The 22,969-nt window shown below is 42.9% G+C and overlaps 1 protein-coding gene across 1 annotated transcript; it reads right to left on the bottom strand.

Moving 5' to 3' along the window:
- Nucleotides 1-1,605: 1,605 nt before the first annotated feature.
- Nucleotides 1,606-22,069, bottom strand: LOC308363289 (transcription elongation regulator 1-like). The gene is made up of 21 exons (XM_080836097.1): nucleotides 21,964-22,069; nucleotides 20,840-21,068; nucleotides 20,480-20,632; nucleotides 20,071-20,389; nucleotides 19,169-19,423; nucleotides 18,555-18,665; nucleotides 17,510-17,734; nucleotides 17,140-17,246; nucleotides 16,524-16,612; nucleotides 16,202-16,362; nucleotides 15,753-15,843; nucleotides 8,212-8,347; nucleotides 6,186-6,275; nucleotides 5,565-5,683; nucleotides 5,148-5,298; nucleotides 4,782-4,946; nucleotides 4,192-4,374; nucleotides 3,594-3,773; nucleotides 3,073-3,156; nucleotides 2,813-2,913; nucleotides 1,606-2,424 (listed from the first exon to the last, which is right to left on the bottom strand). Exons 1-21 carry the CDS (start codon nucleotides 22,008-22,010, stop codon nucleotides 2,223-2,225), a joined length of 3,198 nt encoding a protein of 1,065 aa, XP_080692223.1. The 5' UTR covers nucleotides 22,011-22,069; the 3' UTR covers nucleotides 1,606-2,222.
- Between the last annotated feature and the right edge of the window lie 900 nt (nucleotides 22,070-22,969).

Raw genomic sequence — 22,969 nt, forward strand, 5'->3', positions numbered from 1 at the left:
GCCCTATTGGCAACCTTATTTAATAGGAGGAAGGGCTAATGGAAATTCTCTACTGTAAATCAATTGTCTTGACTCAGCAAATAACGAACATATATAAATTCCATTTGTAGCCCATTACAAGAAAAGTCACAAGTCATCACAGCATACATATTATACCGGGAAAAAAAACGTTTTGTAATTATAGGCACACCCTCATTTAGTATTTTTTCAACCCCATTTTGACAACAGAACAACACTGAATCTTCTCTTGTAATGTCTTATAAGACTTGAGAACAGAGGGAGGCAGTTTTAACCATTCCTCAATGCAGCATCTCTTCGAATTTTGCCGAGTTCTGGGTCTTCTCTCTTCACTTTCTTCTTGAGCTCAACCCACAGGCTTTCAATTGGATTTAGGTCAGGGGACTGGGATGGGCATGACAAAAGCATGATTTGGTGTTCATTTTACCATTTTTTTAGTGGATCTTTAGCAGAGGCAGACACATTTGGATTTCAAATCACCTGGTACTTCCTGGAATCCAAAATGCCATGCAAGCACACAATACTGCCAGAGCCCTTGGAGGAGAATCAGCCCCACAGCATCACAGATCATCCATCATATTTAACACTTTGAATTAGGTGCTTTTCTCTGTAGCCATCTTGAATTCTGTGACAAACCTACAGGACTTTGAGAGTACTCGAGAGTCCAAAAGTCTGGCAAGCTTGCGATGAAGACAGGAAAGGCTTCTGCCTAGCATGCTGATGTGGTGACCCCAAAATGCAACCACACACAGCAATTCTGAAACTGTGGTCTTGTTATTTAACTTCTCTGACCATCCTCTTCACTGTGGCTGCTGACAGAACAGCCACACGTCCACTTCCTGGCTGGTTCATGAAGTTTTTGAAGTTAAAACTAAACAAATGCCCTAATTATTGATATGGAGATTTTAAGTCAAGCAGCTATTTTCTTGTATCCATTCCCTAACTAACACATTTGCCTTACCGCAATGGAATTCTCTTGAACCTTTTCCATGGTGACGGGAAATCACTGTTGACCGATTAAAACACTTAGGCAAACGTAAAATATTCTTGGGATAATACTTCATCAACAGTTCCTTAATTGAATTTTCTTGGGGTGCCAATAATTGTGATGCGGTTTTTATTAATGTATTTCTTCACTAATGGTTGCTTAATTAAAAAGATTAATTACTGATAATGTGATTTTTTTCACAAGCTTTTTCAATAATAATTGAATGCCAATAATACTGGAGGGCTGTAACAAATGGCAGTTTCATAGTAAGAGGAGTGCCCCCTTGTGTATTCTACTGGTAGTGTACATGGCCATTCCCCTATAGGCACCCATGCAGTCAGGAGAGCCACATACACACAAGATGCTGGGGGAACATCAATGGCAAATGGAACGACCAGGGACCCATACCACTACACACTTTTAAATTGTGCAAAAGTCACCCATTCTGTGAATGGTGTCCATTAGAATACCCTATTCTACTTACTAAATGTGAAAATTATAACATGCATTGAGTAGGAACATTTCCTGAAAATAACTTTTTAGATTATCTTTCTTTTTAGATTATCTTTCTCAAACATACAGTAATGCACCTGCAGATGTTATAAACTTCAACAGAAGAGCTTGTATTTATTCCAGTAAACACAAACAAACAAAAATACAGTATAATGCCTGAACGAACACACACACACACACACACACACACACACACACACACAAATTACAGACGGTACAACCGCGAGAGCTTGTGTATGGGCAAAGCACACTACTAAGGCCCTCTCCTGCAGTCGTTTTCCTCTGATTCCAATCATGCATTCAAACCGAAATGCATTTTTGTCGGACTTCATAACCTCTTCACCACGTCGTTGCGTGGCTCAAAAAACACTGAACTGAACAACACTCTCCCCTCGTCAAGTCATAGCGCTTGAGATGGCGCTGGTAGGGACGGGGGATATGTGTGTGTCGTCAGGGGCTACATAATAAATACCCTGCTTGGCAGAGAGCTGAAGCTCACCAGTAGTCTCGGATCGGCCAAAAGGCGCCCCCACGTCACTGACACCTTCGCATGGGCCAATACCACTGGGCTCAAAGGCGAGTTAAAGTTCGGGGTGGGGTCTCATATGGTTTGGCTGGGGGTGGGGTGGTTGGGATTGGGGAGAAAGCAGGAGGTATGAGTCTTTGTGGGTGGCGGTAAAGGAGAAAGGAGGGGTGGGGGTCTTCACTTGGTGGAGCGGCGGGTGGGTTCGGACGCGGTGGGGGGAGGTGGAGGTCCGCGTCGGTCGAGATCCTCGATGTAGAAGTTGATGAGCTTGCGGCGCTCCTCGGGCACGCAGTCCAGCACCAGGTAGCGCTTGTCGTTCTGCAGGACCTTCTCAATGTCTTTCAGGTGCTGGTCAGACTCCTGGATCAGCTTCCTGGACCTGAGGGAGCATCGGAGAAGTCAAAACCACCATAAAGCTCCAGATCTATCAGGTATTCGTTTGGCAAGTTTAAACCACACAGAAAAAAAAAGTACCATCGACAATAACCCACCATGTGGAAAGTCACAAACACAAATTAAACTATCATTACGTGATAGGTGTATTTATCTGTCCTTTATGTGCCCATATACCATGAAAATTAAACTGCAATGCAGTATTAGTTACCTAAAAAATATATATTGTTGCATACAGTCTCTTTAAAGAACCTCCTTTACTGTCTTTGAAGTACTGATTTTCTTTTCAATGTTACCGTGAACACCACCACAAAAAAGTACTTCTTAAAAATAAAGTATGAAAAGGACAAAAACCATGAGATTCCTGAGCTTACTTGTATGTGATAAACTTGGTCTCCTTCAGAAGTGTCCTGAAGTCGGCCTTGGCTATGATGTATTTGTCTTTGATGTAATCTTCAAACTCCCTCTGTTTCTTCTGCGTGAGGGAGGATAAAACAGCACATGAAACATTTATGAAAAGAAGTGTAAATATAGGCCCCTCTGGGGTTAAAAATAAAAAAATAAAAAAAGAAAGACTGAAACTCAATCAGACAGTGGTTTTTCGTGCAGGGTGCTAGTACCATGGCTGACTCACCCTCTCACTGCTGGAGTACTTGATGCAGCGCGGGTCCTCCTTAATGATCTTCCTCACCTCCTTCCAGGTGGTCGTCAGTGTGATCTACAAAAGATAACCAGATAAAAGATAAGCACAGACACTGAGCCCAGCACATGGGGAAGAGTTGCAATGCATGCAGCATGGTCTGCACACACAGAAATACAATTCAAAACACTGCAGTTGCACAAAATCCTTGTTTGATTCATGCAATGTCTGCCAAATGGCAACCTAACATGGTGCTACATTCATTTCCATATGCAAATTGAATGTATAGCCTGGATAAGCCCTCTCTACAACTTTGCATTCATCAGAATTAGCTTGATTAGATCATATTATGCTCAATGTGATTGGCTTCTTTAGCCACTGTGGATCTCTCCATTTAGAATATGTGAGGGATAGTTATAGTAGTACAGCATATTAGTATCTGTCATGAATCAGGTCATGGCTCGTCCCTAGTGCTGATGTTTAAACAGTTTGGCTGTTCAGGGCGCTCGTCTCACCACGGCAGTCTCGTCCAGAAGCAGCCGGAAGTGCTCCTTCTTCTTCTTGGTGAGCGCCTCCACGTGCTCGTTGAAGAGCTTCTCCTTGTCGTCGCGCTCCAGCAGCGCGGACGACTCCCAGCGGTGGTCCTTCCGCAGGTTCCGTCTCGTGTCGTTCCACGACACGTCTGTGGACCTCACCTGCGGTTCCACGGGAACACCAACACAATTGGAACTCCATTTAGAAATCATCAGCGTCGCCACACACCCACATCAGTCACCACGTCTGTTGTTAGTCACTCTCAAGCACTGCTGACGGGACTAATCAGGAAATGAGAAAGTTCCTGATTAGCGTGTTAAAGTGTTCTTATTGAAGTGTTCCGTTTATTCAGCTGAGCGCAGAGAGGCTTAAAACATGATTTTGTTCCTATGGAACTGTGCCGGGTAAAACAAAGATTCTATGCTTCTTGAAAAAAAAAAAAAAGGTTAGGAATACATTGGATGACGACTTGCATACATACAAGCATATGGTACATTTTTTGAATATCAACTTTGGTCAGTGTTTCAAAGGGATTTTAAAGTTCTACATCGCAAAGTATGAGCACATTCTGTAACACACCATATCAGACATCAAGGCCTTGAAGTGCTGGACGGCCTCCTCCCGCTTGTGCGTCTCGCGCTCGCGGTCGATCTCTTTAGTCTGCTCCGAGCGCGCCTTCTGGACCTCCCGCTCTCGCTCCCGAAGGCTCGCCTCGATCCGAGACTGTCTCTCCAGCTCCTTCTCCTTCTCGGCATCCATGTTCTGCAGACAGAGAGAAATGCTGTAGTTCAGAAACAGTCCTGCACACATGAGGGGGCATCAGAGGATGGACACATTTTAGACAAACAGACACACAGTTGTGTCCGCACACGAAACACAGAAGAGGAGCACGCATCAATAAGAACTTGTTCAGATCCACAGCATGTGTGTGTGTGGTGCTTTGTGTGGTGTGTGTAAATGCATAAGTACGTTTGTCCTTTTAAATAACACGAAAATGGTCCCCATTCACATTATTTCCTGGATATTACTTGTTATGCGCAATTTGTTGACATGAAACAACCCAAGCCTTTAGTTGCTGTAATATTTGTCCTCCCCCTGCACTGAAAAGCAATCCTTGAGAAGATCAGTAGGGGGGGGGTAGAGGGCGCAGTAGTGTTGCCGGCTCCCACCTTTGCTTGTTTCTCCACATACTGTTTGTAGAGCTCCTCGCGGGCCGTGGAGCTTTCCACGCTCTTGTAGCGCGGGTCAGTCTCCACCTTATCCTTCACCTTTGCCCAGCGCTGCTGCACGTCGATGTGGTGGTCACTCAGCAAGTCGAAAAAGTCCTGCTTGACCTGCAGGGACCCAACAGAATAATCATCAATCAAACTAAACAGTGCAGTAGAGTACAGCAGAATAGCGGAACATAGTAGAAAGTGAGTAAGGGGTGGCAATGAGGTTTGCACGGGTTTGAAATCTCAAGCAGAGAAAGAGATAGTGATGCGAATGAAGATGGAGGCATTACGGGTAGGGGTATTACGATCGCTGGTGCTGACCTTTTCAGCTCTGTTTTTCGTGTCCTCTTTCTCCCTCTTTCTCAGCGCGGTCATGAACTCTACGAAGATGGCCTCACGGTCCTTCATTTTTTCGATGGCTTTAAAGCGGGAGTCTCTAGCATGCTTGCTAGCAAACTCGCTGAATGTTGTCCTTTTGATAGAAAAAAGGCAAAACAAAGCAATTTCAACAAAACTGTATTTAAACTTGTTGGCAAACTTGCACACTTGTAAGTTGCTTGTGAAATGTCTTGGGCAGGGCATGCCTCGATACCAGTCATATAAGGCCCAGGCGTTTGATTGTTTCTGAAGAATTGGTTTCTCCGACAAGCTCAATCAGTTAAAGCCAAACCATCTAATTTGTAAATATACAAATATTGTTTTTTATTATTATCTCATCATCTATGATGGCATACTGACCGAACGTGCAGTTTGGAGTCCTCCATCATCTTCCGGAAGTCCTCCTTGGACTGCATCAGCTTGTTCTTCTTCTCCTTCCTTTCCTCCTCCGCACGGGTTTTCACATACTGGTCAAAGACCTGCACAGGAGGAGGAGGACGAGAAGGAGTTTATTTCACTCCAAGCCAGTGCTTAAGAATGTCATTATAACAAAGAAAAACTAAAACGAAATTGTCTAAGGCATTATGACTAAACTGCTGAGTCTACATTCATGCAATCCCAGAAGCACAGGAGTTTCCAGTGTTATTTGTTTCTCCTGCGGTATGAAGAGAGGGGTTTTGAGAAAACACCACCACCATCTCTTCAGAGAAAACCGGATGGCTGCATGTCACCCATTAAGCTACTGAAGCAACAAATAATGCAAAGCGTTCTTAGAGCCAAAGACCATTGCATGTACCAGCAGCCTTATTAAAACGGTTTAAAAGCAAAATGGGAACTAATTGTGGAATAGGCCACATGCGCACAAACACACACACACAGAAACAAGAATAAATGTAATTATTCATTTGTATCTGTATCACCATCAAGAAAACACAACATATATGTAATTTAATGTTAATTTTCCAGGTAATTCATCTGTACCTGTTTCCTCTCCTTGGAGTTGAGCAGAAGGTAGCGAGGGTCAAAGACTATCTTATGTAGCTCTTTCTCCCAGGTGGAGAAAGCTGAGACCTACAACAGGGGTAAGGGGTCATAGGTCACCACAAGAGGCCCAGCATATGATCATGATTTTACCAATATCACATTGTTCAGAAAGATTACTTTTCAAAACATGGTGATAGCTTGAATGTGTGGCCAGTCTACACATGTGGTCTTTCTTTAAATAGAATTAATTCTATTCATGAAACTTTTAGCAGAAATACAGTAGTTAGCAGTTAGAGCATTCTGCTGAAATCAAATGAGTCATATGTAGCTTTGAGAATCAAATTAATGCCACTGAAACATGATTTTCAACAATTTGCTACACATATTAACAGGTGAAATGCACAACAAAATTGACATGTACAACCAATTGACTGATAATTACACTTTGAGTACGCAGAGGCATATTAAAAAGCAAAAAGTTATTACATTATTTATCAGAACAAAGACTAAATATCTGTGGTAAGTCCCCATGTTGACCATTGAAGCCTTTGTAGCCACTGGATAAATGTGAGGTTTAGCTACAACTTCACATAGCTCATGAGATGAATTGGTCAGAGTTGAGGTAAATGATTCAAGGCAAAGAAGAAAAAATAATAAAAAGTTCCTCCTAAACGTGGACCATATTACTGCCATAGCACTTAGCTAAAAACACATTGATGTAAAATATAGTTTTTCTCTCATACAAAAACAAAAAGTGACGTGTTTAAAACCCAGGTCAGATCAAAGACTTATGACATGAGAACTAAATAAAGAAGCATTGTATAGTATTGCCAACCAGCTAATGGCTTAGAAAGGCTATTTAACAGAAATACAAATTTAACATTGCAACAAGTTGCTAATAACGCCGCATTTAACTATTAACCCTATACATTTAGAAAGTGAGCTAATGCTAGTGGATGCAACCCATCAGAGAGACACATCGTAGGTATAAAAAAAAACAGCAAGTCTAAGCATGAACAGTTTGCATTTTCCAACCAGCAAATGCAAATGTGTATTACTTTGAGTTAGACAGCGTTTCGTCTTCATCACAACTCTTTGATCTGAACCTTGGAATATGATCTACACCGCCTCACAATAAATTACACTGATTTAAACTGAAGCAGTAGAAAAAAAAACGAAGCATCTTAAAGCAACCTCGTCTTAAAATACTATATTTTAAGAGTTTCCACTTAGGATTTCCTATTGAAATAGTCAACATTCGCATTAAGAAGTTGGATTGAAAGCCAGCTACAGATTCCTGCCAGTGAAACCACCTCAACAGCTGTAAGACCCTCCCTTATCATTAGCTAGTGTCACTTTTCCACTGCAGGTTTAAACCTTGCCCACACCCCAGCACTTGTGTTTGACTTCTGTTTCAATTGTGTATCCTTTTGAGAAGGAACATCATTGTGTGCGGATCTAAAAAAAAAATAGTAAAAAAGATCATCATTCATAATATTTTGCATAGATTCTAAGAAGAGAAAAAGAAAAATGTCGAAAATTCTTCATAGATCACGAAAGAGACAAAAGCAAAATCAGTGCCCATTATGGAAAGTGCGACAGAGCAAAAATAAAGCATGCAAGTGGAAAAGTGACTCTTCTATTCTAGCAATTGTTTAGGCTTGTTTGTATTTAATCCAAGTGGTACATTTCCCCAATGGTCCTCTGGTGAGACAATAGATCTAAAATATTCCTTAAGGACAAACAATGAAAAAAATGAACACATACATTTCATCATCTATTCAGAGAGAGAAATACAAATATAGGAACTTATAGATAAAAGAAAGTAGCTCAAGACACAAATTAATTTAAATCAGAAAAGAGCATGAAGGAGGAGGAAGGTGTAGAGGAAAAAAAAATGAAAAACAAGGAAAGGATAACAAGAAATAAACTGAAGATTGTACCTTGCTTGGGCTTCCATTCAGTTTTATGTGTCTAACATTACAGAGCTGGTAACAGTAGTATTGCGGTTGAAGTGTTTTACCCCTCTCTCGAGCAGCATGTCCCGGAACTGTGTCATGCGCGCGTCCAGCGGCATGACGGCCCGTTCCCGAGCTGCCTTCAGCTCGGCCTCCAGGGCTGCCTCTTTCTCCAGGTCAGCCTCTTTCACTTCCTCCTTCCTGCCATGCCGAGTGGGGATAGAGAAAAAGACAAGAGTCAGGGGAGGAGGACAAGAACCACAGACAGCGTCTGCCACTGGAACGGATCCGGGCCAGATCGAGGCCAGAACCGTACCAGAGGAAGCTGCCATCTGAAAAAAGAAATCTGTTTTCCTTTCTTTATTTATTTAAATTTGTTCTTCCCATTGGCCAGTGTGTGGATCAAGGGGCTTCATCTGTGACATTTGAATGAGGAGAGCGAGGCTCCAACCCAAAAGCAGTGCTGAGGGTGCAATCTGGTGGCTAGGGGGTGCATTAGAGGGTTGAATGGTGGAAGGACTAGCTGGCGTTACCTTCAAACAGAACACTGGAATATGGAGTGCCTTCCTTCTTTGGAAACTGTTCAGCTGATCATTCCTCCTGCTGTAATGAATCCAGTTTTGCTTTAAATGCCACAAATCACACAATACCACGGAGCTGGTCTACTGAGTCCAGCACATGTGGATGACTCCCAATGGAGTACTTCATTCATTATTTAGCTAAATTCTTTACGTTTCCTCTCTCCATTGCATTCCCAGAGTAGTCTAAAAGAAGGTCAAGCAAGGTCGTTACCTCGGAGGCCCATGTTGGCATTCCCCAGTGCTAGAGGCGCTCCCTGATAAATAGTCCCCAGTGCAACAGGACCACTGTTTGGGGCAGGGAGATGCAGGCTTGCAGGGCACTGATGGGAAACAGTGGCTGATTTGGCTCTATTTGATCACATTGGCAACACAAATGAAAATATCACAACAGCAATCCTGCAGGAGTAATTGTGTATGCGCAACACACAAGTATAGAATTGCAATCAATAGTCCAAGAGGTATCAAAAAACAGTGCTGTAGGTGATGTAAAACTAAATGGACTCGACATTTAATATTTAAACCATTAATTTTTATCATAAAGCTAAATTCACTGTATTGCCTAATAAGACGCATTGCACAGCACCATTGGCCAGATTAGAATGACAATATGTAGATTTTTTACTATACATAAGATATAATTGTGTAGATCGTTTATTTTAACACACTGCAATTGTATAGCACACGGTTAGGGTGGGAGAATAATATGTTGTGTTTCCACTCAGACGATTTACTATGTAGTTTTGCGGTTGAAAGTACACACCCCAGCAAGAACAGCTTCACAGCATGAAGTTGCCAAAGATATTACTGAAATAAACGAATTAGCACATTACGTTTTATCAGTGACAGCTGAGCTGTTGTTGGTGTTTTGAAGGCAAGGCTGGTCTAGTTTTTAGCACTGGAGGCCTACCTATCAAAAACTCCTTTCCCTACCATGAGATGCTTCTCAAATAAAACAATGTTAAACAAACGTTCATAGGTATAGGGTAAAACAAAAAGGCCCTTAAAGACTAGCAGACTGATATATAGTGCAGATAGACATGAAGGAACAGGGCTACTGACTGCCAAATTAAATGCAGACACTTCAGCCTACAACTCACTGTGTGCTCTCCCAGAAACAAATGCTGCCAGTTCAGACAATTTAGCAATATTAATTATGGTAACACTACCCTGTTTAAGAAATGGTTACTTTTACGCCGCAACTCTTAAATGAGCTTCTTGCCAATGTAATCTTCCACAAAGGCATTTCTTAGCCACTGCCCCTTCCATACTGCATAAGGCATCAATTCAGTCCTCAAGAACTATGAGGAAAAGGCTTTTCAATTCACATTATCAATGGTAAGTAACAAGGTGCTAGCTTTTTTGATCTTCCCCGTCAGAAACATCAAAAGTTCCTTAACTTCCCCATCAGTTCCTTAAAAGGGGCCATATAACATGCTTTTCCTTTTCTTTGAATCAAAACAAAAGTGGTGGTCCCACTCTAAGCTTACGCAAAACCCCCAGCCCAACGCCACCATAAGACACTTTTACCAATACATTCAACCCAGGCTATAAAAACAACTCCATACAGTACAAGCTAGTTGCCAACCTCCTTTAAAAAGACACAGACAAATCTGGGGGCTAAACTAGCACAAGACATGCAAACACTGCCCACTACTGGTCATTTGGTGACTGAGGGAAGTACTGAAAACCAGTTACACTGTTTAAAAGACTGAAGAACAAAATATGTTTTTGTTAAAGAGGAAATTGAAAGAACAGAGATGAAATGGCACAAATGGAGAAGAAAATATGGAAGGAGACAGAGGGTAGGCTGAGAGCATTGCATGCACTGCACTTCCAGGGTTTTGTTCACTTGCCTGCCCCCATGCTTCCTGCAACATGTACAGGGGTTGTGGCCGGTGCAGGCCATCCTATTGGTTTGGGCAGCAACCATAACGCCATAGGCAGGGGTTCCCTTCTTTCGATCATTCATGATGTCTGGATGCTGCCATGTCTCCAGTAGTCAGCCATGTGTTCCAGCTTCTTAATGTTGAATGTATAATACCAGCCCGATGTACCAACCGAACAACTCAACATCCCTCAAGGTATACCTGACACCTCTGCCTTGAAGACCCAACTCTTCAGAGTTCCACTTCCTCTCCCTTTCTCTTCCATTTTCTACCTCTCCTTATCCTTCCTCTAATGCGATCTCCTCTTACTAGTACTCGTACATACAGTATTTACATTCCTGCACTTTTTACTTTAATACTGTCTGCTAAATCACTAAATGTAAATGATTGTTCCTGGCAGCTTGCTTGATGATGATGATGATTTTGCACAGGGTTTCAACAGCGTCCTCGGAGAAGAAAAATTGTCCCAAGGAGTGTGGATGTCTTCTGTGCTCAGGTGCACACCAGGCTCCTTCGCCGGAAGAAACGTCAGTGTTTCTAGCACTGCATCAATGTGTGCTTCTTCTGTAACCCACTGACTGGATTGAGATTTTAGCGGCTTCTTCCTTAAAGGTTCCGTTTCACTCGGACAGCATTGCTCCCCACATAAGCACACCGCACAAACGGTATTATTTACATTTCTGTAAAATTAAATGGGAAAAAAAATGTACCCGCCTAGGTTGTATTCACTGTTTTTCACCAGGAAAGGCCTTTCTGAATCTGTCGCAAGGCTTCCTCGATAGGAAACCAGTAGTTTGCTTCCTAATATATATATTTTAATGTAAATCAAACGTAAACGCCTGCTTTCAGAGGTTCTCAGAAACAGTAAAGATTTCTGGACAAGACTTTTGAGCTCAGAACCTTGTAAACATAGGTGTTAGCTACACATAGGTGATTGGAGCATTCAGAAATATTAAATATTAGTATTTTCTTTTTTTTCTTCTCCAGAGCCAATGTAACCACTGTACAAAACAGGATAAAATATGGCTTCAAAAAAAATATGGCTTCTTCAGCTGTCGGCTACTCTATAGATTACAGAAATGATCACTCCTCTTCGGGATGCCAATCATCAAAACAGTTTCTCTCTGGTATAAGACAAAGGTAGACATCACATGCTTTACACTTCCAAAGGGTTTTTGAGTACTTTCCCCTATGCAATCTGCAATATGCACAGCTCTTGCGGTTATCACGAGGCTTCTTCCCATCCTGGTCCGCACAAACTGGCTTGTGAACATGACTGGCGTTCCTTACAGGAGCCGCTGTCCTTGGAGTCTTCACTGGCACGTCACACAGCTGACCAATGAGCTGCTCCATGAAAACCTTGTGGGTCATGCTGTCATTGAGTGTGTTTTGCATGTGGAGTTCTTTGTGGAGAAGGTAGGCATTTGTTGCAGCAATATCCAAGAAGTGAAGAAAAAGTTTCCTGTACCACTTCACAGTTTTATGCTGTGTTGTGTAATACTGGATTAACTGATCGGACAGATCCACACCTCCCATGAACTTGTTGTATTCTGCCACAGGTGCGGGGCATGTAAACAACTGGGGGCCAAAGACACCCTCTTTGGATTTCACTTTTCTCTTTGCTACATCCCCAGTGTAGGCTGCATGGATGCTGGAGCAGACAGACACCTCTTGTGTATCCATCCATTTCACAAAGACAAGAGGACCATACCTTATCCAGCGGAATGATCCTCTAGGGGACTTATTGGTCAGTGCATTGACACCACTGCGTGGGAAGTCCTTCCGGGAATCTCTGTATGTTCCGCAAGCACCAAAATTAGAAGCAAGCAAGTCCTTGAAAAGCTTTGGGCTTGTATAGAAATTGTCCATGTACACATAGTATCCAGACCCCAAATACCTTTTGTCAATCAGTGACATGACAGAGTCATAAGAGATGCCGTGTCCAGTGGGTATGGTGTTCTTTCCAGTGTATATTGAAAACTCCAAAGTGTACCCATTGCAGGAGTCTGCTAGCACAAACAACTTGAATCCCCACTTAGTCGGTTTGTCCTTCATGTACTGTCTCATAGTGTGTCCCTTGGAGGCCACCATACGCTCATCCACAGAGATGTGCCTGCGGGGTTGATAGAATGCCTTACAGGCAAGCTGGATAGTGTTCATGAGGGGTTTGAGCCGGAACAGTCTGTCATGTGCTGTGGTTCCCCTATTGGCATCATTCACTTTATCCTCGTCTGGGTCGCTCATGTGCAAATTCCAGGCTATTGTTCTGTGTCTGTCTCTTGACATCACCTCTGCCGGGAAAAGGATGGAGAAGATGGTGTTTTTCCTCCAGTAGTCAGATATGTGATCCAGCTTGACCATGCCCATGTAGAATACCAGTCCAATGTATTTGTAGAATTCAGCAACTCCAACATCCACCCATTTGTACTTTGCACCTCTGGCTATGCTCCTAGCAGCTTGCTTGTTGGTGTTGTGGCAGAGGGTTTTCACAGCATCCTCTGAAAAGAATAATTTGAAGAGGTCCGCAGGAGTGTAGTTGTCAGCTGCATTCAGTTGCACACCAGGCTCCCTTGCAGGGACAAAGCGCAATGTTGACGGGGCGGCATCATCATCTGTTTCTGATTTCCATGAGAACGGTTCCTGATTGGACGGACGCCTTGCTTTTTTCTTTGGCGTTGCAGGTGCAGTGTTCTCCACGTTTCTGTAAAATGCAGTCAATTAAAAAAATGAACAGTTGCTCTTTCATTTTATGTTCAGGCATTTATAAAACATAGAATTTGCCATTTCAGCACTGACCTCACCTATTACAACGGCCATGCAAGATAATTACATTTACATGTCTTTCTATTATCATAGCAACAGTTTCGATCACTTACACCTGATCAGTTTCTATTATTTACACCTTATCAGTTTCGATTCACACCTATCATAAGCATTATAACAGCATACACTAATGACTAATCACAACAGGAGTCATTTCTGCACAGACAACAAACTCCAAACGTTGACATATGTAGCCTAATATAATTAACTTAACTCTGATGATGATATTTAGTTTACGGTATGATAGCGACATAAAGTGATTTATATTATTCTATATCGCCAGGCAGAGTTGACAGTAGTAGCCTGAAATAATTCATAAGCATAATATGACATGCATTTTACTCCCTATAAGTTTATCAACAGTATTCATTACAAGAACTAGTCAAACAGATATAACTTACATGTCACAAATATCCTCAGCGGGGTCAAGACGGAGCTCAAAGTGTACACGTTCGTCCTCACTGTCTTCACCACTTTCATCTGACGAGTGGTTGTCCTCCTCGCTCTCCAGAGCAAGTTCCTCCTGGATCTGGTGCGAAGTCTCAGCAGCAGAGATGTGTGGCGGCCTCTTGTCCCTCCTCAGTTGGTATGAAAACAACCCAACATGTGGACTTGTTTATACTGGTGAAATGGGGCGTTTTTCAGGCGTTCTTGCTACGTCATGACCCAATAGCGATCGCAGATTTACCATGCCCTTTTATGAATAGCCCTCATTTGCTAATGGATGGGTCATTGGGAGCTGCTTCCTCCGTGTACGGAGAAGAAAACTTCAAAGCTTAAAAAAAAGGAATTAGCACTTTGTTTTAAAGGCATATTGACAACAATTCTCTACAAGACCACAATATTCCCCCTGGGTCCACACCGAAACCTCCAGGAATTAAACATAATACACCACTTGTATACAATTAAAACAAACCAATGCATCAATGGTTCATAATGACCCGACACAAAAATTACAGTACATTTTACAGATTATTACTTTATTTTCAGTTCATCGTATTTTATGATTTGTTTTATTTTATGTTCATATGGCGCAAACATCAGATCGGCTCGGCACGGATTTGTAGCTTGGAAGCTTTGTTTTCTATCAGACAGACCGTTTTTAGCATATCAATTGCCAAAATCTTCCCGAGTTGTCGTAGCCATTTGCCTGCTAACAGCGGCTTGTACAATGTGCAAACTGTTGTACTGTGACCTGGACGCATCCCTATAAACGCAATGTGTTGTGGTTGATCGCTGCATCACCACTCATGTGCGGATTTAAACAGATAAATACAGTACAGTCTGCAGGTGACACGGTGGGTATCCTTACAAAACATTATACTGTTCAAGTTTTCATTTCCAAGCCTCTTGAAATCTCTCAGCCAGTCAGGGTTAAACTTGAACACATTTCCTGGCACTTTCTTCTTGATTGGTATTCTTATTCTTTTCCAGTCTATTTGGGCGATTCGAGTTCCTTCTAGGCTATATTGCATAACACTGAAGAAATTGTTAGTTTTTTAACACCCGTGCTGAAATATAGCGGTGTTTGGGAGATGTAGTTTTCTTGAGTTGCACTTGCACCAGTTTGACGTCATAGCGTATATTATTTCGTAGGCTGATATCAACGTTGGCACGTCACTCGCACCAGTGCACATAAATGTTCTTTCATGTTTGCACACCGACATTTTTACTTGCGAGTGACATGGTCGCATGTTGGAGCCCTGCGGTCTCTCTCCCTCATTACAAAGCAGTATCAGCCACTGCACTCTTCTGCTACAATATGAACAGTCCGTCTTCCTAATTGGTGTGTCCTGAAGTACTGCCTTGTGCATGCTTTTGGTTTTACATACCTCAGGGAGCCCTACAAAATATATTCTACTCGTCAGTATATGCATTTGAAAGTGGTCAGGTCAAGGTTTCCATGGATATTTTCTCCCCTAGTTAGTATGACAAAAACTTTACAGATGTTGTTCGGCTATTTAGAAACAAATATTCTAGAAAACCTTATTTCACCAACAGCATAGGTGACTCTTGGGGATTAACGTTAAGCTAGCAGTGGCCAGATGTGTGAAAATCTAAATGCAGAGGTTCAAAGGTCAAATTGAAATCTTTGACTAGACCACAGGGATATGCGTAAGTGAAGGGCGACTTTGGGCAAAAGCCTGTAAACGTATCCTCATTGGCGGTTGTTTTGGGCATGATTTGCATAAAAAAAGTCTACCCTGACAGTGCAATTTCATAGCCACGTAGGGTCAAAGTCCTGTCTGTTTTGGTGTGCAACAAATGTTCAGCTACCCAAAGAAGGTAAGAGACTGTGAGTGTGAGCATTCTTACTTCTTTCTCTTGACCGGCACTGGCTCCTCCTCGCCACTCTCCTCTCTGGCTGGCTCCTCCTCTTTTATCTCCCTGGCGACAACTGGAACGCCTGCAAGGTCAGTGTCACAAAAAAGGGCTATGAAACATCAATTCAATTATTATCATGTAAATACAATTTCAGCCTTAGAAGCAACGTAAGGTCACTGGACAATAGTTGGCCATTATCATTTCCAGACGCCTTCATAGCTATTTTTCAAAGCATGTAAAATGCAAAGTCTTCTTTTTAAAGCACATAGTAATGTGCTTCTCATCTGTCAACCACAAAAGATATCCATGGATTCTGTTGTTAATCTGAGGTCCACTCATCCAGCTCCTGTATTTAAAAACATGCCGTTTCAAGCGTTTGTTCAACTGAAGGACACTCATGTCCACTACAGCCTAGCACCGACACCGACCATGGTCCTCACCAGGTTTTGGTCCATCCTCGAGGGTCTTCTTGTGTGGAGGCTCCTGGATGTACTTGTCCACGTCGGCTCGGCCAACCAGTTCAGCCGGCCTGTCCCACAAGGAGATGCGTGAAGTGGGGTTGTAGAAGAAGACCTGGTCATCCCCAGTCCAAACAACACACCTGCGCATGAACAGAGGAATAAGTCACACCTTCTAAACCTCCTTCTGAAATCAAGAGAAGAAAGGGGCTACTGGCCTCATGGGTCATATCCACCAAATACCAAATTCACGACTGTGTGCCATTTCTCATCATCAACACAGAGAACTCTTGTGTGTGCTCACCAGGGCGTTCCAGGGATTGGGTTTGAGGCAACAGGCTTGGCTTTCTGGGCAGCTTTCTCCGCTTCGCTCATTTCCTCATTCTTTGGCTCCTAAGCAAACCCAATGAGCGATACAAAGGGAGATTACAAATTCATAACCAATCTGAGACACAAGCAGGAAAAGACAGACTGGCACTATGCTCTGTATCAATTAAAATATCCTCCAGTATAAACATGTCATCTTGAGTAGAAATTAAGAACAAAGGGCCATTTTTCAAGTGATCAGCAAGATAAATAAATAACAAATATTTAGACATATCTTTCGAACAAATGCTGATATTATTCAGATACTATATATTCGGAAAAGTAAACATTACATTTAAAATGAAGATTTTTTTCAATCCAAATTCACTGCCATTTTTCAACAAGAACCACATCATATTGTTGTGTACAACGCCTTAACTTGCCAACTTCAAGTTATCCAGATAACTGTGCTTACTGAACCATGGAATCCACCAAATTCTGGAGTCCAGGCTTGGTTATGTAGTGGCACTTTGGTCCTTACTCCACAGTTTTCTCCAAATACCTCAATATTACCCGTTAGATTTGTAGGTTACTACGACATTCCTTAACCTTACCTCTTTTATCTCGACCTTTGGCTCCACGGTGTCCTCCTGATCAGCCATGTCTACATCCTCAGAGACCTCCACAGCCTGCCTCTCTTTGGATTTATCAGCTTCCTTATCTGTCAAAAAGCATGATGAGCATAATGAGAAATAAGCACCAAAACTAAGATAAATGTATAAACATAATTTAATAGAAGGAAAAGGTTGAAAAACACTTGCCTATTCCAGCTGTGCTGTTAATCTATGATTATTGTGCTATGATTACATGCAACATTCCCACATATCTCTTCATTGAAAGTTAATTAAAATAGAAATTCACAGCACAATCACTATATTTTTTTGTGCACTATATTTGCTCAGTAAGCCTGGGCTCACCGCCCACCTTTCTCCCTGAGCTCCAGAGGCTTATCCCAGGTTGACTCCAGTGTGCGGTTGTTGTAGTAGTACGTCTTCCCATCCATCGTCTTGTATTCGGACCACTCAGGCAGAGGAAGGCCACCTGCCAATGTAGCCTGTGTAGCTGCTAGGGTCAGCTGTGGGTGGACCATCGGTACTAAAGGTGGGCCCATGCCTGGTAGCATACCTAAGCAAGATGAGTGAGAAAAACCTGAATAGGATAACAGGGGAAAGATCATATGATGCAGACCAATGCCAAAGCATTGCAAACAACGTATAAGGGACAAAATAAAACCTGGACCGGTTTTCAAAAGATGCACTTGCACAGAATGAGAAATTGGTCGAAGTAAATGATTATGAGCTTTTAGAACATTTGGGCATGCCGAACCAAGAGTCATCTCAAAAGGGAATAGGAGTCCTATTGAGCAGATGTTGTGTTAGGCTTAGTGCCTCAAAACTCATTGGCCTTATAACAAGTACTCATCCATCACTCTCACAAATGTTCCAGTCACCCCTTAATATTCAGCTGTGTATAAGAGCCTATTTGTTCCCATTTACCCAGTCAACACTGCCCTCTAGTGGCATCTCTGTTCTCTAGTCTAGGGCTAAAGAAACACCACTGCAGCTGAGTTGCTGTGGTCAGGGCTCGACAGTAAATGGTTGCCAGGTTGCCCTTGGTATCCACAGTTAGGCATCTGGCAACCGAGCTGTGATCTCTGGCTGTCTCTCTTGGGAAATATTATGGAAAATATTTCTCAAAAGTACAACCAGTACAACCAGCAACCGAGGATACCCCGACACAATACAAAATCAACATTTTATGTTGTGCTGAACTGAGTGAATTGTGGTGACTGTTACGCACAAGAAACAGTTTTATGTGTGCAGACAAACAAGTTACAGGCAGCTTTTGTTGTGATGGTTAAAAAAAAAAAAAAACACATTGTGGAATATGGACTTAACTCAAACCATACCTGATCTAAATCAAAACATCAATTCACACAAAGACAGCACAGATGGCGAAGCAGCCGAACCTGGACGGAAGACAAGCAGGCCCTTCGTCATAGGTGGGGAGGTGAAGGCATGTGGCGAACTCTCACCCACCATCGGTGGTCTCCCCACAGACAGCATGGGTCCCCCTCCCACTGTTGAGACCGCAAGCAGTGTTGTGTTGCTAAATTGTGAATGCTACTGTTGTAGACTTATGTAACACACACACAGTACTTACAACACAATGAATACACTGACAACCAAATTAGTCTAAGTGGAACCAAATACAGGTGTGTGGTCCTAGCTTGTAGAAACTTACGTGAAGATGAAGTTTGCAAACTATTATGCTTTTGAATTTACATATTCCTTCTTATTGTTTAACCTGGCATTCCCCCTTATCACAAACATCTATTTCTACAGTAAACACAACCCTTTCAGCACCTACTGAAACATCCTGCCTCCCATTATCCTGCTAATCAAGGTGCTGAATTGATTTCACCGCAGCAAGGTTGTTAGTTTTGGTAAACAAACGTTTGTCTTGCTGCTAAGCCTGGCAACCACTTTTAAGTGTCGAGCCCTGGAACTGCATAAACCACACAGACAGCCATCCCAGCCGTAGCAAGTGAATAATAATAATAATAAGAGATTGTTGTAATACCAGGCAGAGGGATGTGCATTCCTGGCATAGGCAATCTGAACGGAGGCACCATGACCGGAGGGAAGGCTGACACGGTGGCTGTGGGCTGGGGCATGGTGTGGGGCAGCCCTGCCTGGAGACTCTGGGGCATCATGGGCACTGTCTGCACTTGGGTCACTGATGTTGGTACCCCGGAGACGGTCACCACGGTAACGGGTGTCGGCCCCCCATTGGAGGGGGCAGAGGCTCCAGAAGGCATCTCTGACATGGCGGAAGCTGGATAAAGGAAAAAGAGGACATTGAGGGAGAGAGGAAAAAGGGAGAATTTGAGGCATCATGAGGCAAAGCATTTAAGTGCTTATTTGTTAGAATGCTACTGCTAAATTCTTGCCTCTGTTGCAGAAAATCTTTATTCAAAAACTTTAGAAAATCGATCTAGCACAATTGTGATACTTGTTCTGAGGCGAGGGAACATGGATGCTATCCTTTAGTGTGAAACTGCTCTGATGTAACCAAGCTTGGTAGTTTAACATGGAACACTTAATGCATAACGAAAATGACTGTCCATTGCTTATGGACAGCGAGAGACAACAAAAAGTCCCAATCATTTTCACAATCTAGAGCAGGCTTATCGAGGCTTTTTCAGAATGGTATAACATGCATGAGGATTTGTTATAGACCTATTTCTCTATGAGCCCGTCTATCTGTTGCCAAATTAGTTGACAGGAAATGGACTGACTGAAAATGAAGGTAAGTGGCTGCACACGACTTAGCACGGAGCGAAAAGGGCATTTTCTTATATTTTTCATGAATGGTTCAAGAATGACTGCCGGTCTATACATTATCCCTTAGAGTGTTGAAAGCTATTAGTAATCTGACATGTTTATATAGCTGCTTTTGGACCACAGTGATTGTGTTCTTACTTTGCCCCGGTGGAGGCAGGGCTGGAGCTGGACTGTTGGTCAGCTCTGGACTGGAGCTGAGGTTGCGGCTAGGGGAGGGGGTCTGGGTGGAGCTGGGGGATGGGGAGATGCTGATGGGAGCCGTGGTGCTGACGGCCGAGACGCTGCTATTGGCGTTGGTAGTGGTGCTGCTGCTAGACACGGGGCTAGTAGCCACAGCTCCTCCTGACCCTGCTTGCTGATTGGCCATCAGAGGGTTGAGTTCAGACTGCTGGATGACCTTTACACCCTCTGGTTTGGCCCAGGCTGACTCCCGTGTGCGAACATTGTAGTAATACACCTGTGTAAGGGGTAAAAGTTCAAAATGTAGGGTTTTCTGCTGGTGATACTAAGGTATCCATAAAATACACAACTTGTTTGTGCTACATACCTTTCCCTCTTGAGTGGTATTCTTCACCCAAATCTCTTCTGAAGGGGGCAGTTTGGGGCCCCCACCTGCAGGGACCGGAGGCATTCCGGGGGGAAATATCATTCCTGGAGGTGGAGGCATGTTGCTCATAGGGGGAGGCATGAAAGGAGGCCTCTGACAAAAACAAGAGGGGGGGGGGGGGGGGGTCAAAACCATTAGAGTCTTTACCATGTCTGTCTAACTAGCATTTTACTCTCACTACAGACGTGTACGTTTTACCATTTACACAGAGAAGTTTGCTATCAAAACATAGTTCCAAACCCAAGGTTCAGACGTCAATACACTAACAAACGAGAGCACAAACGATATAGCAATATTTACCTGCAAGTGGGGGGGTCCAATTGGTGGAGGCATCCCTCCAGGTGGCGGTATGGGCGGCATGTTTGGGTCAAAAGGTGGGCGTCCAAATGGAGGTCTCGGTGGAGGTGGAGGCCCTCTTATAACGCCGAAAGGTGGAGGCGGGGGTCTCAACAGGGGTGGAGGATTGCGCATAACTGGTGTCGGGGGAGGAGCAGGGGTTCGGAATCGCAAAGACTGTGGCTGCGCCATCCTGAATAACAGAACATGAGCACGAAGGGCATAAAATACATAACCAACAGAAAACCGAGACACTTCACAAGAACATGAAAGCAACACTTAAAGACAAGTGTTTACCTCCTACATAAATTCAGTGCTAGCTATAACCCACACTAAATACATAACTATATGTGGCTTATCGTTACTCAAGTGACCATGTTACCAGACAGACGATGATCTTGCACAAATTAGGGTGCCACTTCTTGCCTGAACTAACTTTTGTTTCCAGTGCAAATAACTGGCAGTTGTTCAATGAAGACACCCAGCAGGGTCCGCCATCCTTACTAGTTAGCTGAATAGCTAGTTAGCTCGATATGACCAAACATCTGACTATAAACTAGCTCACGCCAGGGCTCGCCAGGGCTCCCACATAGCTTTCTAGTACAAGTTGGTTCAAACAATGTTGGAATTTCTGGTATTCATTATTGGCCATCTCTGGTTAAACTCTGCACGATGAATAACTTAAGAGCGTGCAGTGGTCTAGCCAGCGCAGTTAGCTTGGGATACTGCGAAAGAGGATGATGGCCAGCTAGCCAACCAAATACCGTCAACAATCAAAACATCGCCATCAACACAGGGCACTGTTATTTTTTGTTACTGTGAGCTGTGAAATACAATGTCACGGCTAACTAATGATTTGCATTGGCGGTTCACAGTAAATGGTATACTGATTGGCAAACGTCTGCAAGCTATCTACCAAAAAGTCTGGCTCGTCTGGATTAAGCTAGCTTGCATGACAAACACTACCTTGCTAAGTGGCTACCTACGGTAGCTACTAAACTCTCCCTTCTAAGAGGAAAACTGCTGCAACTGTACCTTATTCAGTCATTTATTTCCTCTGAAATGACCTTCCTAAACATCAAACCTACCTGTTCTCATTGAACCCCACGCTTTCTCCTTCCACATTATCCTCCATAATAGACAGATAATATCGTACACTGAAATGGAGACAGATATTCTTGCTAGCTATCTCGTTTACGTTTTCACTCAGTCTAGTGACGATAGCTGTTGGAACCATAGAGCGTGCTCTGTATGGCTTGTGATTCAGTCATGAATTCACTGCAACCCTGCTGGGGAAAAAAAAACCTTTTCCCCAAGGAAAACCTCACAAAACAATGTTTTTATTTGACAATTTTTAAACAATTTGCAATTTTGCAAGGATTAGGAAAAATTCATTACAAAGGTTGTTTTACCAAGCGATTTCCTCCAATTATTATATTGAATGAATCTTACTACACATTTCAAAACACATGCATGCACTTTGTCCATAGCCACTCACATCCTCTTCACAAATGAAGCCTGACTGTCCGGAAAAGCGGGTAACAGGGCTGTGATGTGCGGGAGACAGACCAGACCAGATCAGGGATGAAATGTACCTGTTGACCCTGGAGTCATCAGGGAACCAGCCAAGTCTTGGTTCACCTTACCATGCGTGATGATGAAAATCCCTGATGGGACAACTTATGTCCTGTTCGTACATTTGCAGTTTGTGGCTCAAATTTCCTCGGTTAAAATCACCAAAAATTATAAAAAGGGAGTGTGGGTGCTATTGTTCAAAGCCTGTTATCTGTTCAGTCTTGAGCTTGATTTGTCATTCATTCATGCAGACCTGAGGTAACATGTATTTTTTTTTAAACATCCCAAAAATAGGACAATTTTTCATGTAACAGCAACTAGGCTACTTCACTACATTTTGGACATCATGACATGCATCTTAATTTTTTGCTAAAATGAAAAACATCATCAATGACAATACATCAACTTGTTCACAAAGAGGCTCATCTGACCATACACTCTTTAAGGATTTTAAACATTTAGATTAAGATCATCTGACAACGTCCTGCTGCTCTTGCAGTGTAATGAACATTTCATACA

Source organism: Sprattus sprattus (genome assembly GCF_963457725.1).
Source record: "Sprattus sprattus genome assembly, chromosome: 1".
Classification (NCBI taxonomy): Eukaryota; Metazoa; Chordata; class Actinopteri; order Clupeiformes; family Clupeidae; genus Sprattus; species Sprattus sprattus.

What these genes read in the sequence shown, in the direction of transcription:
- LOC308363289 (XM_080836097.1), bottom strand. Translation starts at nt 22,010, where the DNA reads ATGGAGGATAATGTGGAAGGAGAAAGCGTGGGGTTCAATGAGAACAG. An exon ending in ACTCCAAGGAGAGGAAACAG is followed by an intron (nt 5,684 to 6,185) that starts GTACAGATGAAT and finishes CCTCCTGTGCAG; the next exon opens with GTCTTTGACCAGTATGTGAA. An exon ending in GACTCCAAACTGCACGTTCG is followed by an intron (nt 5,299 to 5,564) that starts GTCAGTATGCCA and finishes TTCTATCAAAAG; the next exon opens with GACAACATTCAGCGAGTTTG.